This window comes from Cryptomeria japonica, chromosome 11, assembly GCF_030272615.1.
Source record: "Cryptomeria japonica chromosome 11, Sugi_1.0, whole genome shotgun sequence".
Lineage (NCBI taxonomy): Eukaryota > Viridiplantae > Streptophyta > Pinopsida > Cupressales > Cupressaceae > Cryptomeria > Cryptomeria japonica.
In genome coordinates this window covers 58,345,770-58,363,875 of record NC_081415.1, presented here as the reverse complement: position 1 = coordinate 58,363,875, position 18,106 = coordinate 58,345,770, and the positions used below count along the sequence as shown (strand labels likewise).

The following is an 18,106-nucleotide window of genomic DNA, read 5'->3' as shown; positions in this document are numbered from 1 at the left end:
GCACATTGGTGAAACATCAATATTAACTTGAATTTCTTCCATGTTCTGATGCGAACAGGTGGTATGGTTGGGTTGAAACAATACGGACATAATGCAATCATAATGAACCCCCAAGAACTCTCTTTGGTTTAAGCAACGGATGCACAGAAAGCCAGTGGACGTAACCAATGATAAAAGATAACACAAGTCCGTGTTTACAATATCTCAGAAATCTACAGACATGTTGTGATCCGTGTGAAACAAGCAATGGCACATTTATTTTTTATCACAAGGATACATTTATTAGTTTAATGAATTATAATCCCTCAAGGATGCTCCGAAAAGAAACCAAAAGGAATCGGCTGGGCTGGGCATCATTGCAAGATCGAGCTGTTCAAGTCTTTTAAACGACTTTCTACTCTTTACCAACAAAGAGATTTATCTCTCATTAGCATATTTGGTTTCAAAAGGTTAATTGGTTAAGCATATTATTGGTATTGTTTTTTGTCTAAACGCAGTTTGATTATTATTGTGTTTTGGGCATATCACAAAAAGCTCCTTGTCTGTAACCATCCCAAACTTCATTAGGCACTCATACATGACTGACAACATATTGCCAAAAATCAACCTCTAGAACTTTCATAAGCTATTAAGGTAAGAGAATAGGCAACACTTATACCCCCACAAATGTAAGACAGTTGATAGACGATATAAAGGTAGACAAATAAAATGACAAAAAAAAAACCAAAATTATTTATCCAGTGGGTAAACATCTCACATTTCTTACCCTTAAGCTAGCAGTGGCTTTGAAGGAAAGATCAATGTATAGGAGAAATCTAGTGCTAGAAAGCCATCTATAGCTGATGGAGGATGATCTTAAATAATCGAATCCCTCTGGTGCAAGAGAACTCTCATAAAACATCTGTTAACCTCTAAAAGTATGTCATCCCCTAAAACATAGGCATAAAAAGTGTGAAGTATATAATATTGAAAAAGTTTTACACTCGACCAGATGAATAGATGTAAAGATGGAGTCGTACAAACAGAACTGAAGAAAAAACAAGCACCCAGTATGACCTCCAGTATCATACATATTCAATTTAATCAAAAGCATGCAGCAGTCTTTCTGGGACATTTTAGTAACATCAGCAAAAAACCTACAAGCTTGTAAGAGCATCATTCCAATGGATAAAGCAATGCTCCAGTCTACGGTATACTGTAGCGACAAAGTACCGTGCTTATAATTATGTTCAAAATACTGTGCTCCATATCATAAGCATTCTTTGCACACGCTAAACTTGAAATGAGAAATCCAACTTGAGCTATATCGCGTTCCAGTGGCTTATTTAGCTGTAACTTTCCTCAACAGTGCAAAAAGACTTTTCACCCTAGCATGAAAAATGATGATTTTACATAATGATGGCTTCAGCAAACTTATTTCAAGTATGCCTTGTACACAGAAAAGCATAGCCAATTAATTATATCTTATTATGTCAGCAGTACACCATGATGTCAAGAGAGGCTCTACAAACACTTCAAAATTCAAACCCTTGTGAGAGTCATTAGCATACTTCATGTTCAATACAACCTAAAATTTAATAGTTAACCATGTCTATTGAATACTGGATTTTGGGTTATGTTTTGCCTTAATTGTAAAAACTATATACAGAAAATCATATATTTCAGCATGCTGTACATAGATTAATATCAGTGATTGCTTAGCACCAATTCATAGTGCAGGTCAGGCTGGGACATTAACATAGGATCCAATCCCTGTTCAGACCACTTTTATCCACTAAAACTTAAAAAGTAGCCAATGCCAAGCTTCCATTAGTTACTCTCACAGCATCAAAATTCATCAAGCCGCCAAATCAGTAAATAACGACCAGTGTGAGTCAGCAACAATCAGGATATCTTCAACAGTCAGCACATTTTCCGGTCACAGTTACATCAAAATGCCGTACACAGGGTGGTTTGTAAATTAGATGAGCACTCCTGTGGTACAGCAAAAGAAGGCATGCACAGTCTGCTCCTCTTAGGCTCAGATATTCTTATCTGTAAGATTGCAGCAGCAAGAACATCTACCAGATCACAGTCTTCTCGTTCTTGTCTACAGTCTGATTTACTTGGAGATGTTTCTATTGTTAATTGTTTAGGTCGATCGCCATTGACAAGAGGCGTATGCTTTTTCCTTTTTGTTTTCCTTGCTTGTAACTTCACATCAGGTTCTGTATAGAACATTATCCAAGGATGCCCTGCAGCAACACATTATGATATTAAAAAAAATGTTACTGCTTTAAATGTTTAAGCTCAACGCAAAGGCAGCTTAACATACTCAAAACTTCCTCTGGAGAAAGTCTCTTTCCAACATCCCTTGAAAGCATTCTTGACAGCAAATCCTTTGCAGGTCCAGACACTGATTTCCACTTTTCAGACTGGAAATCCAATTGCACATGTTTTATCGCCTCAAATATAGCTTCAACAGATTCTCCACGAAATGGTAACACACCAATCAAGAGGGCGTGGAGGAGGACACCAGCTCCCCAAACATCTACCTTTTCTGAATATGTGCCTGCCAATACTTCAGGAGCAACATATGCAGGGCTGCCCACCACACCTGATAGATGTTGACCTGCATTATATGTGAACAAGTCTTATAAAATGGGAAAAAAACAATGGTTCTACTAAATTATACAGATTATTGGTTTCATGAAAAGAATCAAACTCTACTCTCAATACATTCAGATTGTCATACCATTTGCAACATGCACAGACAAACCAAAATCAGCTAGTTTCAAGCATCCATTACTAGTTAAAAGAATATTCTCGGGTTTTATATCCCGATGAATAACTCCCATCTCATGGCAATATTTAATTACTGAAACCAGTTGTTTGATTAAATTTGCTGCTTGATGCTCTGCATAACATCCATTCTTAGACATTGTGTCAAGCAAGCGCCCTCCAGAGCAAAACTCCATGACAAGGTGCAAAGACTCAGCATCTTCATACACAGAACGCAGCGTTACAACATTGGGATGACCAGAAAGGTGTTGCATAATCTCCACTTCCATGTGGACATTTTCTTCACCATTTTTGGGTAATGTCTTGCATGCCAGCTCTTCTCCAGTGGACTTGTTCTTGCAGAGTCTGACAATACCAAATTTCCCTTTTCCCAACTCTAGACCCATATAATAATCTGATTCAATCTTTTTGTTCCTGCCAAACTGAGTGGCAGCATCAATGCAACCAACTTTTCTCTTTAAGCCTCTCCCAGGAGAATCAAATAAACAACCTCTTCTTCTTGGATGGGGAACTGTGGCAGCTGCTGCAGGATGCAAATTTGGAGAGCCCAACTGCTCATCCATTATCTTTTCCTTATGCCGCTTTCTTTGCTGTGTGCATTCCTCAAATGAAAGAGGTGGAGCTAAGGCTGAACAAGAAGCACTATCATTGTATAAGCAAGCTAACCGTTTCAATTTAGTTTCACCCATAGTCATTCCCCCCTTCCTCTTCCTTCTTAATGGATCCATACCAGCTTTGACCCACCTCTATAACTTCTTTCTGGAAAGTATCTGGCACCGATCAACCAGACCAAAATTAAATATGTACACTTATGCTGCAGGTGAATAAAGCAAATTATCTGCAACAACATAGTAAAGAATTAAACATCTTTTAGTATCTTATCTCAAACATGAAATGCTGAAAAATAAATCAAGAATATAATACAAACCAAAAAAACTAAAAAGTCGTTAGTACTGAACATGTAATTTTCAATACAAAGCTAGCAGATGGTCTGGTAATAAAACTTCTAGCAGTGTAAAATAAGTTACTCAAATCAAGCCTTAAAATCTGATAGACACGTCTTTTAGAACTAACATAGTGGGTCCTATGACCTGTCAAAGGGAAAATCCTGAAGTTTTTCAGTTGGACTGCCAAAGCCTTTTTACATCAGAATGGTTAAAATGAGATATGGAGAATTCAGCAGATAAAGTTTTCGTATCTAAAATTATTAGTAAATAATTTGACAAAAAATTAAATAAAATTTTGGACCAAGCTCATGCTGCCACTTGGCAATATGTTAAGAGGTTAAGCAGCATAGCAAGCTCTCAGATTTAGAATTAAGAAAAACTACCATTCTTTTTTAATGAAGTGGAGCATATTTAAATGTCAATTCTTCATATAGAATTTATCCAGATAATTTGAATTGAAACTGCATTAATTTTTCTAGACCTCTACATTGTAATTTTGATCTAGAATTTAAATGCAGGATTGGAAAGCCTTCTAGTTGAAATCGCCATTCTAGCAAATGTGGCCCAGCCCATAAGGGCCATACACACTTGACATCATCCATTGCCTGCCACCCTCTTGGATGGCCTAAGCCTTCAGTCAATGACTTTCTCCTCCCCAAAAGAAAAGTAACTCTTCCTTCCTATCGATAACAAGAGATTGGTCAAGGAAGAGCAAGATGGATGACAGTCACCAGCTGTGAGATGCATCTGATCAGATAATTTGTTAGATTTGGCTTAAGAGAAGCAATACATAATTCTTAGTGCACTACATACACCAATATATCCTCACAAAGAAATTTCCATTAAAACAGATCTCTTCCTTTACCTTAATGATACTTGCAATGTAGACTGTGAAGACTCTACAACAAATAAACATTCTCAGAAATTTCCACAAGTAAAACTCGAGAATTCTGATGGTTGCCTGTAGAATTCAAAACTTGGGTACATCACCATCTGAAGTAATTTTTCTTTCCTTTTAAGCCCTTATTTCCCAGAATTTACTACAAATATTTTTAATAGCTTTGTAAAACTGATATAAATATATTAAATACAACTATCTAGAAAAGAGCAAGAGACGTCTATCTCAAGCTATTTTATTTAAATACATGCATGGACACATAAATTTAACTTTTTATTTCAAAAATTATTTTATTTTATCTACATTGTTTACTTTTTTTTATTTGAAAAGTTATTTTTTGGCAATACATTTGTTTTACTTTTGTATGGACTTTTAATTTTAATTTGGGACAAGCCACCATTTATTACTTCAGTAATTGTTTTCTTTTCTTTAATAGTTTCACTTTCATATTAAAATATCTTATAAAATTTTGATGTCTTTATATTTAAAAAATGTGTGTCAGCTCCAAATAGTTTTTCTTTAATCGCAACGACATCAGATGCATCTTCCCACTGCTACCACTGCAGTTACATCTCTTGGCATAGTTACTCAAACAAGGGCGCCCTCAAAATTTATTCACATGAAACAAAATTCAAATGTATTGCATAGAGATACAGTTAATTTATTGAACAATGATATAAGGAAAAAGAGCCTCAGCTCATCCCACCAGACTAAAAAGACTAAAGATAAAATTAGTGCAGAAGTAGAGGAATGGACCACCCAGATGAAATTAAGCAAACAATGTCCGAGTTGATGGCTGCCACTGTGTATACAGGGGAGCCATTGTGTATACAGTGGATTCACCAAAATGTTGCCAAAAAAAGATGCAGGCAATTTCAAAATCGATGTATTGTATGTGTAGCTAATATAAAATAGAACTATGAAATACATTTTCTTCTAACTTGCCAGATATAAAAGGTAAAAGGTAAAGGTACCTTTTAAAGTCACAATCTAACTCTCTGCAGATTTTGCAATTGATCTGTTTCAAAATTTGACTTAAATCTGTCAAACTGTATTATAGACATCAAGTGGTTGAAACAGCTGTCTTCCATGCAAACAACCAAGGCTCAAATTTTCACTTGAATTCAATATTTGCAGCAACAGGTTTTAATATCATGACCAAGCTGAGGAATATATCAAACCTTGCTAACTCACCTACACCATGAGCAAAGAATGAAGAGGAGATGTATTTAACCCTTTACCTCTTCCCCAAAACCTTTAGCCCACGCACTAGTCATCTAATCCACTAAATGATACAAATTATGCAAATAATAAATGATACAAATTATGCAAATAATTGTAGTCATAACCATGAATATGAAATAAAACATAAAACTAGACACAGAAAAAATCTTCTAAAGAAGTTAATAAGTGCTAGATTTCATTTTGGCCTAAGGATGTCAAGATAACTCAATCTCATCCAATCCTCTCAAAATCTAAAGGGATGCAACATTTCTCACACCCTATTTACTAATCAACAGAACACACACCATGCCCGTCTGTCCAGCTATAAAATATTATAGGAAAAATGATTCAACAAATATATAATATTCTAACTCATTGAAAGGTATCAAATCAAGTGTCAAGATTTTCAAATTTCGCATAGGAACCCTATGGTCAACTCCTAGAAAAGTGTTGAAATTGGGTACACTTTCGTCAATTACAATGAGCTAAGATGATAAATATATCAGAACTTTCATAACATAAGCCCAGTTCAAATGCTAAGAAACATGATAAAGTGTTCACATTGAAAAAAAAATTGTTGACTAGGAGGAGCTCAAGTGGTAAAACATTGAGGCATTGATAAATGTCTTGGAAATATTATATCTATATTAGTTTGTTTGTGTTAAAAGTTAGGATAGTAAAAAATTAAACAATTATAATAGAGAGAGAGTGCTTCTGGATTTTACTCTAGCATTTTTTTGAAATCAATGTTTCAGTCCTCAAGATGGATCACGGAGTGTGATCCAATACATTGATGTCAACATAACAAAAAAAATTAAATACAGAAGCATTTTCTCTTAGTGTCTTGAACTATGGAAGTATTATATCTCTTATTAAATATCTTAGTGTTATATGTGTGTTAGTGAATAAACATTAATAGGTTAGTAATTGTTAGTATCGTCAGGTAAAGTGTTTGCTAGGTAGTTAAAGCCTCTGGACTCAATGTACGGAGCTAAATCCTGAATGAATAATAAATTCTTATTGTTCGTTCACATTCTTGTCAATATGTTTATGCTCCATTTTCTCTGCAGTGTTATGCTCTTTGATTTTCCACTAATTGAACCCCAAATTGAAAACCTAAAAGACATGATAAAAGTGTGAAATTGGTTAAGGTTCATCAAATTGGAAGAGCTCAAATGGGTATAAATGGGTATAAATGTCAAGAACTATCATACCCAAGCTTCAAATCCCAAGAAAATGATATAGGAATAGCATTCCATTTACATGGCATCGACAAAGCATGGCAAAATTGTAAATGGTATGACTCGGGTATTAAATGGCAAATCTCATCATAATTTTCAATTTAAGTTTTAATGTAAATCCACTCAAAATAAAATTTAAAAAGCATCAGTTTGTTGTAAACTTAACACTTACTCCAAAACTATTGTTTATAACTTATAAGTGCTCTGTGATTTTTCTCTTAGCACTAAAAAGATAGGCATATAACAAATTTTCAAAACTACTTTCAGAAAAACTCAGGAAACAGCATGACAAATGCAACAAGATTAAAAGTTTTTTGAGAGTATTGCTACTAAAGATATAATTGTTTAAACTATTTGTACAGAGGGAAGAACTCATTAGTACAAAAATTTTGAGCTTTTATTATGACACCTGCAATTCAGATCTCGGGCTATAGTGTTGAAATTGACTAAAATACCACATCCAACTTGCCAAACTCAAGTGGTAAAAATAGAGGGGCTTTCAAAAGAAAGTCTAAAGTCCAAATGATAGAAGAGTAAAACATATAAAATGTGGAAATTGGAAAAAAACTGCATCCAACTTGACTCATGTAACGTACCAAGATGGACAAGACTAATCTCAAGGCTCGTGTGAATAACACGAAGTGCAAGTTAAGATGTTCAAATTGAGAAAAGCAATGCACCCAGATTTCGGGGTCCAATTGCAAGCCCCTCTTTAGCAAGGACAAGTGAGCATTAAGGTGTTGAAATTGGGTAAATAACACATCCAACTTGTATGGTGCAGCATAACTCGAGAGATGACACCAACTGCAATTCTCAAATAAACATGGATGAGTTAGTGTCAAGGTAATTAAATATGATGATACACAGCATCTAACTTGAGAATGCAGCATTCCCAACTGTATAAGGCTGATTGCATATCCCATGTGAATACATCCAAGTTTGTCAGGCATATCATAACCCAACAGATGAAACAAACTGCAAGTCCTACATGAAAATACATCCAAGTTTGTCAGGCATATCATAACCCAACAGATGAAACAAACTGCAAGTCCTACATGAATGAGGCCAGGTTAAAGCCAACAGATGAGGCCAATTGCATGTCCCGTGTGAACAAGAAATGCAAGGAAGTGTCAAAAATTGTAAAATACAGCATCCAACTTGCTGGCTGCTATGTAGCCCTACAGTTGAAGCCAAGCAAAAGTTAAGACGTTGAAATTAGTAAATTACAGCATCCTCTTGCTGGGTGCTACATGGCCCAACATATGAAGCCAAGTGCAAGTTAAAATATTGAAATTAGTAAAATGCATCATCCAACTTACTGGGTGCTATGCAGCCCAGCAGACAAAGCCAAGGGCAAGTTAATGCGTTCAAGTTGAGAAAGCTATCGCATCCACTTTGCTGCAAATAATGATTCAATTTGATGGAAGAGATACTCCTTAATGGCAGCTAAGCCAACGGTCAGAAAGAAAATTCAAATTACTCCTGAAAATAATTCTGTAAAGGAAGTTAAAGTATCTAAAATTTCAGGCAGTACTTCTTAGCCATCTTCAAGATATGGAGCACCTTAAATGCACAACTCTGTAGCAAGCTGAAGTTAGCCCACGAATAGGAGATTTACCAAATTAAAAACAGTCCATGTGAAATATCCTTTACACAAAAATGTATATCTAACTTAACACGCCTGAATTTAGAAACATACCACACTGAAATACTGTATTTTTAAATTTTATTGACAACATAAATCTGTATTACACAAATAAATTACAGCATGCTACAACGCCAGACCTCCAACACATGCAATAACCTGCAAATGACTATTTAGATTGACTGTGTAGCATGTACAGTTGTGACATATCATCAAACACTCACAGAAGATGAAGATGGAGAATATCTTCAGCACAATCAAATGAAACTGCTAAAGCGAGCCAATAGGGTTTCATCACCTGGTTTCAAGATTCAAAGGATTTCGTCCTCAAATCGGCTACAAAACACTAATGCAGAAATATAACAGACAAAAGGGACAGCCTTCTATCAGCCAAAAGCCTCATTTTATAGTTCAAGGGAGGGCCCAAACCCTAGCACACCCCTAATCTGACTGCATTTCCAGTATAGTGAATGCTATTCAAGTCAAAATGCAACCATAACTCAGCGCCCCTACTCTGATAGAATACTGCCCTATTCGAAAAGTCAATTTGTAGCTCCTATAATGCACTGTCATAAACCAACAAAATTAAACAAAAAATACCATTAAAAATTATTTATTTGTTATTACTACATTTCCCAAACTGTAAACCCCCTTTAAAAGAGACATTTTTCTCCAGTCCATCAGGTAAATCAAAGAAATGGTCTTATGGGATTGTGATGTCCCCATCCGAGTCAGGGTTTTAGAGTTGATGAGTTCGCTTATTTTCTGGACCCTCGTAGGCTAACAGGTTATGGACAGATGGTCATGGGAACAGTGGATGGAGGATGATGTTCTTCAGTTCAGGGTCAGGTTCAGTTCAAGCTTCGTTTGAGCAGTTTTTGACTCCATTTGAGGGATTTGCTATTTATAGCATTTGGGCTATTTAAAGATGGGAAGTTGGTTATTTTTAGACAGGCCCCTGGTCACATGGGTTTTGGGAGTTTTATCTCCAGCTTCTGACAGTTCATCTTTTGGAGTCATATTGAGAGAGATATTAATTTTTCAGTGAATTACAGACAATATTTAATTAATGACATTTATTATAAAGTCACATTGACTTTTTAATAAAATATTTCACTTAAATTTATTTAAGTGACTTATTATTTTTCACCATAGTTGGGCGCCCATATTATAAGTGTTTTAACACTTGATATTTTTCAAACCCTAATTAAAAATCGTCGGTTTTTCCATAAAGCCGCTCCCCTTGAGAAATCAAACTCATTAATTTGTTGATCATTTGATGTCTCTTCCTCTCTGGGTTTTGGAGCTTGAGGGTTTCAGACTGGATTCTTCATTGGAGAACATCTATTCTTCAGTGCATGGTAATGGTGAGACTGTGAAAGATCAGTTGAATTGTTGCAACTGTGGTTGGCTTCATTCAGAAGTCAAATTGGTGATGATTGCAGGCAGATTTGGCTTATTATAGGGCAGATCTGTTGTAGGTTTTCTCATTTACTATTATTGCTGTTAATTTTTTGTGGTTTGGAGGCCTCCTTTCCCAAACACACAGCTTGCTCATTAAATTGGTGTCATCTTCTACTGTTTGGGTGTCTAATTTATTATTATTAAAATAAGAGCAGATCTGAAATGTTTTTTTAATAAAAATCAGAACTTTGTAAGTTGGTGATTTAATCTTTTCATTTCAATAAATTGGCTAAGGACCTACGGGTATGCTTCTAAAATTTCCAATTTATTGTTTCAGCTAATTATTTCATGTATTATTTTCAATATGTGTTGAAAATTAAGAAACCCCTTCTGCAACTTCTGTCTATTTCTGAAAGACCATCTTTAATAATAAAAAATACAAAAAGAATTACAAAATTACAGCAAGTTGAAGAATTGAACCGGCAAGGGTTCATCTCGGTGGTATCAGAGCTCTGATTCTGCCATCCTGGAGGGTTAGGGGATTTTATATGCATCACCAACAATTTAGGCATCACAAGTTTTAAGAAGATTCGGTTCTCAGAGAAACCAATTTCATTTTGGTGAGAACCAAATTGAAATTATGGGTGATAGGAATGAAGAAGCCACCAATAACACTACGCAGAATGATGACAACAAGGCAAGGGAGGTCATGAGAGGTATAGCATCTGGACAACAACAGGTAGCAGCAGTGTTGCAACAACAGCTGACCACCGCCATACAACTTTCAATACCTAAAGGTAATGATCTGAATCAAGAAGAGAATGGCAGTATTGTTGGTCATTCCAGAACTCGTGTTACTAACACACGCACATATGACAAACCCACACGCCCCACTTTTGTCAGAGCTGAACCTTAAGATGAGGTTGACTCCGAAGCTAGAGATGACAGGGGTTTTGGTGACAATATCTTGGCAATGCATGATGAATGGGATAGATTACCACAAAGAGTTTAGGATCACCTTAGCTTTGACAGGTATATTAGTCAGAAGAGAGATCATAACAAGAATTGGAATAATCAGATACCTTGGAACAAAACTAATGATCTCAAATATGCAATCAACAAGCTCACACTATCAACTTTTGATGGCAGCGGTAGAGTTACAGCCAGAGCTTGGATTAGCATGTTAGATACTTTCTTGAACCTACGTCCTATGTCAGAAGAAGATGCTATTAAGTTTGCAGCCTTGCATTTGGATGGAGAGCCCATGATTGGTGGCACCATGGAATGATGACTTTGCATCACAACCTTATTACTACATACCAAGAATTCACTAATAGATTGGTTGAGCGTTTTGACAAAAGAGATCCAGAGTTGTATTTCAGGGATCTAGCCCAGCTAAAACAAATGGGCAGCTTGGAATCTTCCATTAGTGAATTTCAAAAGCTTTCAGTTATGGTAACTAATATCTCAGAGAGAAGGCTGGTCATTCTTTTCGTTGAAGGTCTTTATGAGCCTATGAAGGGTTGGATTAAGGCTTTTGATCACCCTGCCTTGCAAGAAGCCATGAGGAAGGCATGTAGCATGGAACTTACTGCTCCTCGTAGTAAGTTCACTCCAAACCGTCCTCATCATTTAATGACAGCAAGTCTAATCCAAAGAAATCAGCGAATGTGGATCAAGGGAAGAAGTTTGCAGCACCTTTGGACAGGGAAACACTTAATGATTTGCGTAGAAGGGAGTTGTGTTTTCATTGTAAGGGCCCTTATGATCAAAACCATGATTGTCCCCTCAAGCCTAAGGGTCAAAATAGAAATATGGAGTGGTTTTATGAGGGAGAAAACATGACTGATAACACAAGCCAGCAAGCTGATCAAAATGATTCAGAGACTGAAAAATTCAGAGAATGGAGTTGAAAATGAAGGAGAATTTGATCTACGAGAGGCTCATATGTCTAGCATGCAAGGAGAAGGTTCTTTTAGGTTGTGTAGACTCTTAGCTAGTCAAAGAGTCACCTCTCTACTTGATACAGGTGCAACTCATAATTTCATAGATGCACGGTTGGTGGAGAAATGTGGGATTCAAACTCAAGAGTTTGAAGGCATAAGGGTGAAAGTTGTTGATGGTAATGTGCTGACTTGTGATAGAATGATTTCAGACTTACCCATGAAACTCAATAATTATGAATTCAAAACTGACTTTTATGTGGTTAACATGGGAAACATGGATGTGGTCCTTGGCATGACATGGCTTCATGCAATAGGTGAATTACACTCAACCTTAGAGATATGGAGATGAAATTCAAGGTTGACGGGACTAATCATGTTCTTAAAGCTATCAAGGCCAGCAACTTAAAACTCATCATTCTTAAAAGAATGGAGAGACTTATCAGACATGACATGGTGGATTGGGCAGCAGAGTGTAAACTAATGCCTACATATGAAGAACAGCATAAAACACCTTACCATTTAGATATTCATGAGCTTAGAATTAAGCATACAAAGGTATTTACTATTTAGTGACATACCTCTTGGTAGGCCTCCTGATAGAGGCATAGAGCACATTATTGAGCTGGAAGAGGGCACCAAGCCCATCATGATTACACCTTACCGGCACCCCAAGCGGTTGAAAGATGAAATTGAGAAAACTATCAAAGAACTTCTAGCAATGGGACACATAAGGCCGAGTAAGTCTACTTTCGCTTCATCGGTTGTTTTGGTGAAGAAGAAAGATGGCACACTTAGAATGGGAATTGATTACCGTATGCTGAATAGAAGGACTATAAAGAACAAGTATCCCATTCCTCGCATCGATAAGTTGTTAGATGAGCTTCACAGAGCTTGTTATTTCTCTACGATTGACTTGAGGACAAGTTATCATCAGATCAGTGTCACGGAGCAGGACATTGAGAAGACTGCTTTCAGATGTCATTGTGGACACTATAAGTTTTTGGTTATGCCTTTTGGGTTAACCAACGCACCAGCTACCTTTTAGTCCACTATGAACATGGTCTTCCAGTCTCAGTTTAGGAGATTTGTTTTGGCTTTCTTTGATGACATTTTGGTTTATAATAGAACTTGGGAGGAGCACCTAGTTCACTTGGATACTGTTTAAGGCATACTTGACAGGGAGTCCTTTCACGCCAAGGAGTCCAAGTGTGCATTGGGAATGACAAAACTTTTGTATTTGGGTCACATAATCAGCAAAGAGGGAGTTCGCATGGACCCTGATAAGGTTCGTTCCATTGTTGAGTGGCCTACACCTGACACATTGACTCAACTCAGGGGATTTGTTGGTTTATGTGCCTTCTACCATCGGTTTGTTAGTGGTTTTTCACAGCGTGTCGCACCACTTACTGATTTGACAAAGAAGGGTGCATTTGTTTGGACACCTCTAGCACAAGAGTGTTTTGAGAAGTTCAAGCAATTGATGACTACATGTCCAATTCTTGCTTTACCTGATTTCACCAAACCTTTTGAGCTTCATTGTGATGCATGTGGAGAGGGTATTGGTGCAGTGATTATGCAAGATCGTCATCCTATAGCTTATGAAAGCAGGAAGCTTAGGGCTCCAGAGAGGAGCTATAGTATTTATGATAAGGAAATGTGGGTCATCGTGCATGCAATGGCTAAGTTCAGGCAATATTCAATTGGCATCAAGTTTTGTGTCAAAACTGATCATAATAGCTTGAAGCATTTCCTTGGACAGCGGGATCTAAATGAGCGTCAACAGAAGTGGGTCAGCAAGTTACAGTCTTATGATTTTGACATCTCATATGTCAAAAGGACTCAGAACATTGTTGTCGATGCCTTATCTCGTTGTCCCCATTTGAGCGGGGCAGTTGTTTTCGAAGATTGGAAACACTTGATTATAGCAAAGTATGCCAAGAATCCATGGGCCTCTGGTATTATTGATGGGACAATACAGGACAGCAACTACTCTCTTGCGAATGATCTCATCATTTACAAAGAGAGGATATTTCTAGTCCCAAGTTCTGAGGTGAAATGCATAGTATTGAGGACTTTCCATGATTCACCTATGGCTGGACATCCTGGTTACTTTAAGACCTATAGGTAGGTACAGGAGAGATTCTCTTGGAAGGGTCTCAAGTCTGATGTTCTTCGGTACGTCAAAGAGTGTTATGTTTGCAAGCAGAACAAGCAGGAGCACAGCTTTCCATGAGGGTTACTTCAGCCGCTTCCTATTCTTGACAGGAAGTGGGAATGCGTGTATATGGACTTCATCACAGGCTTGCCTAAAGCCCCCAGGGTAGTGATAGCATTTATGTGGTGGTTGATCAGTTGACTAAGTATGCACATTTCTTCCCAATCATGACTACTTATTCAGCTGCTCAAGTGGCCGATATTTTCTTTCACGAGGTATTCAAATTGCATGGTTTACCTCAAAGTATTGTTAGTGATAGGAACAGCAAGTTCATTGGTCACTTCTGGCAGGAGTTATTCAGACTTTGCGGGACAATGCTCACTCCAAGTACGAGTTACCACCCCCAGACTAATGGACAGACAAAGATTGTCAACAAATGGGTGGAAGGATACCTACGGAACTACATTACAAGGCAGCAAAAGGCTTGGGTGAAGTGGTTACACTTGTGCGAGTATTGCTATAATTCCACTCACCACATGTCTATTCAGATGACACCTTTCAGAGCTTTGTATGGTTATGATGCACCGAGTTTCCTGGATTTATTGTTGAGCGATTGCAGAGTGCCTAGTGTTGGGGATTTGTTACAAGAGAACCAGGACATTATGAGAGCTCTTTGCGAGAACATCAAGAAAGCTCAGAATCAACAAAAACAGTATGCAAATCAAAAGAGGGTTGAGCGAGCATTCGACATTGGCGATATGGTATATCTGATGCTTCAGCCCTACAGGCAGTCCACTCTAAGGCAAAAGGGTGCAAAGAAACTCAAGCCACACTACTATAGGCCATTCATGATTGTCAAGCATGTTGGTGAAGTGGCTTATGAGTTAGATTTACCGACAAATAGTAAGGTTCGTAATGTGTTCCATGTGTCACGGCTTAAGAAGGCATTGGGACAACATATAGTTCCTTCAACAGTTCTACCACCCCTGGACAATGAGGGGAAGTTAGTGCTAGTACCTAAGGCTATTCTGGAGTTCAAAGAGCGTCATTTGTGAAGAAGTGTCATCAAGGAATTTTTTATTAAATGGAAGAATCTGCGAATAGAGGATGCTACTTGGGAGAGTGATAGCATTTTATAACATCCAACATTGAGTTTGCTTGAGGACAAGCAAATTCAGGGAGGGGGGCTGTGATGTCCCCATCTTAGTCAAGGTTTTAGAGTTGATGAGTTAGCTTATTTTCTGGACGCTCGTAGGCTAACAAGGTATGGACATAGGGTCATAGGGACAGTGGATGGAGGATGATGTTCTTTAGTTCAGGGTTGGGTTCAGTTCAAGCTTCATTTGAACAGTTTCTAACTCCATTTGAGGGATTTACTATTTATAGTATTTGGGCTATTTATAAATGGGAAGTTGGTTATTTTTAGACAGGCCCCTGGTCACATAAGTTTTGAGAGCTTTATCTCCAGCTTCTAACGGTTCATCTTTTGGAGTCAAATTAAGAGAGATATTAATTTTTCAGTGAATTACAGGCAATATTTAATTAATGACGTTTACTATAAAGTCACATTGACTGTTTAATAAAATATTTCACTTAAATTTATTTAAGTGACTTATTATTTTTCTCCACAGTTGTGCACCCATATTAAAAGTGGTTTAACACAATGTTATTTTTTCAAACCCTAAAAGCAACCCTAATTAAAAATCATTGGTTTTTGCATAAAGCCGCTCCCCTTGAGAAATCAAACTCATTAATTTGTTGATCATTTGATATCTCTTCCTCTCTGGGTTCTGGAGCTTGAGGGTTTCAAACTGGATTCTTCATTGGAGAACGTCTATTCTTCAGTGCATGGTAATGGTGAGACTGTGAAAGGTCAGTTGAATTGTTGCAATTGTGGTTGGCTTCATTCAAAAGTCAGATTGGTGATGATTGCAGGCAGATTTGGCTTATTACAAGGCAGATCTGTTGTAGGTTTTCTTATTTACTGTTATTGCTGTTAATTTTATGTGGTTTGGAGGCCTCCTTTACCAAACACACAGCTTGCTCATTAAATTGGCACCATCTTCTACTGTTTGGGCATCTTATTATTAAAATAAGAGCAGATCTGAATTGTTTGCTGAATAAAAATCAGAACTTTGTAAGTTGCTGATTTAATCTTTTCATTTCAATAAATTGGCTAAGGACCTACGGGTATGCTTCTAAAATTTCCAATTTATTGTTGAAGAATTACAAAATTACAGCAGGTTGAAGAATTGAACCAGCAAGGGTTCATCTCGGGGACACTGCAGGATGAATTAATGGTAAGAAGGCATTACATCAGTGAGACGTGTAAGGTCTTGAAATCAATTAAATTATCATTCGAATTAAATAGGTGCAGCGTAACTCGTGGAATCAGACCAATTGTAAGTTATGAAGGAAGAAGGCCAACTGCGAGTTGGGATGTTAAAATAGAGTAAACTATCGAATCCACCTTGATCAGGGAAATGTACCCCAACGGGCATGTCCGAATTGCAATGAAAGATGCAAACTACGAGTCCAGGGGTTAAAATTGAGTAAAATGTGCCGCAACAGACATGTTAAATTACAATTAAGAACGCAAACTGCAAATTAAGGTGTTACAATTCAGTACAAGGCCAAATCCAACTTGACGTGGCCAAGGTACCCTGCCCAACAAGGCCAAGAAAGAGTTAAGGTGTAGAAATTGGATGAATAACGTCTCCAACTTTTTGGACGCAACCATAGCCAACGGAAGAGGCCAATGGAGGAATCTGATAGAAGAGATCACCTCAATCATAGCAGGTAAGCCGAAATCTGATAGAAGAGATCACCTCAATCATAGCAGGTAAGCCGAAATCTGAAGATAAGAAACCAATAGAAACTGCTGCGTAAACAAAGTTCAATCATGAAAATTTCGGGCCATACTTATCTAATCATCAAGATAAGAAACCAAAGCTTGTCCCGAAAAAAAAGGAACAAGTGAGGAAAGTGATTTACCACACAAAAATAAAACTATAAAAGAAATCTCAAGCTTCGATTCTTCTCATTAGTACCAGTCAGCATTTCTCAAACCCCTTTCAGAACTAAAGAAAAAGCCAATCAAAACACTAACCAAACCACATACCTCCAATCCCAGCTTCCAAAACACTCAAAACCCGGATAACAAAAAATCCATTGTCACTTCCAAATCACATCCACAAAAGAACTCCTGGAGGCCTGAAATTTCCCGCCTTACCCAAACTTTCAAACCCTAATAACCCTAATTTTCGTCTTCCGGGTCAATCCAGCCACCAAAACGCCCGAAAAAACACTCGTTCTGAACGGCATTCGAATCTCCAATCCATGGCAGCCACAGAAATCCCTTCAAAACGAAAAACATCTGGAGAAAATTGGACCTCGGAAGCCTCTGGAGTCTGTCAGGAAGGTGCCCATTTCTAGGCCTCTGCAACACGAAAAGCATCCGACCGTCCAGTAGTCAGAAAAACCCATCAAATTCCATCTTTTTGCTTTGATTTTTATATTTTTTTTTCTTGTGTTGGACTCCAAATTCCAATCAATTCCCCTGTGTATATATCCCTGTTTGGTGGGGTTTTATTATATGCATGGCAAAATAGAGAATTTGTGAGTATACCACTTTTACATTTATTAATGACCGACGTGGTTACAATCTAAGAGAGATTTTCTGGAATATTCCAAGAATATTTGTAATCGTTAAAATTTCTTAATTCATTGTTTATCACATATATCTTTTAATTGATTATTTTTTCTTATAAAAGTAATTTGACAACTTTCAATGTAATATTTTAAATACAACTAGTATAGATATTTTAAATACATCTATTGAAAGGTAGTTATATTGATATTGTTA

The 18,106-nt window shown here is 37.2% G+C and overlaps 1 protein-coding gene across 3 annotated transcripts; it reads right to left on the bottom strand.

The window, feature by feature from the left end:
* Positions 1 to 1,513: 1,513 nt before the first annotated feature.
* Positions 1,514 to 17,836, bottom strand: LOC131051391 (serine/threonine-protein kinase PEPKR2). 3 transcript variants are annotated; one of them, XM_057985895.2, is made up of 5 exons: positions 17,363 to 17,835; positions 17,027 to 17,095; positions 2,735 to 3,619; positions 2,315 to 2,611; positions 1,514 to 2,234 (listed from the first exon to the last, which is right to left on the bottom strand). In XM_057985895.2, the coding sequence occupies exons 3-5, from the start codon at positions 3,507 to 3,509 to the stop codon at positions 1,930 to 1,932; spliced, it is 1,377 nt and encodes a 458-aa protein (XP_057841878.2). In that variant the 5' UTR covers positions 3,510 to 3,619; positions 17,027 to 17,095; positions 17,363 to 17,835; the 3' UTR covers positions 1,514 to 1,929. The 3 variants fall into 3 exon arrangements, with proteins under 3 accessions (XP_057841878.2, XP_059070125.1, XP_057841880.2); XM_059214142.1 differs by lacking the exon at positions 17,027 to 17,095 and adding an exon at positions 7,688 to 7,895; XM_057985897.2 differs by lacking the exon at positions 17,027 to 17,095 and having other exon boundaries at positions 17,363 to 17,836.
* Positions 17,837 to 18,106: the final 270 nt, after the last annotated feature.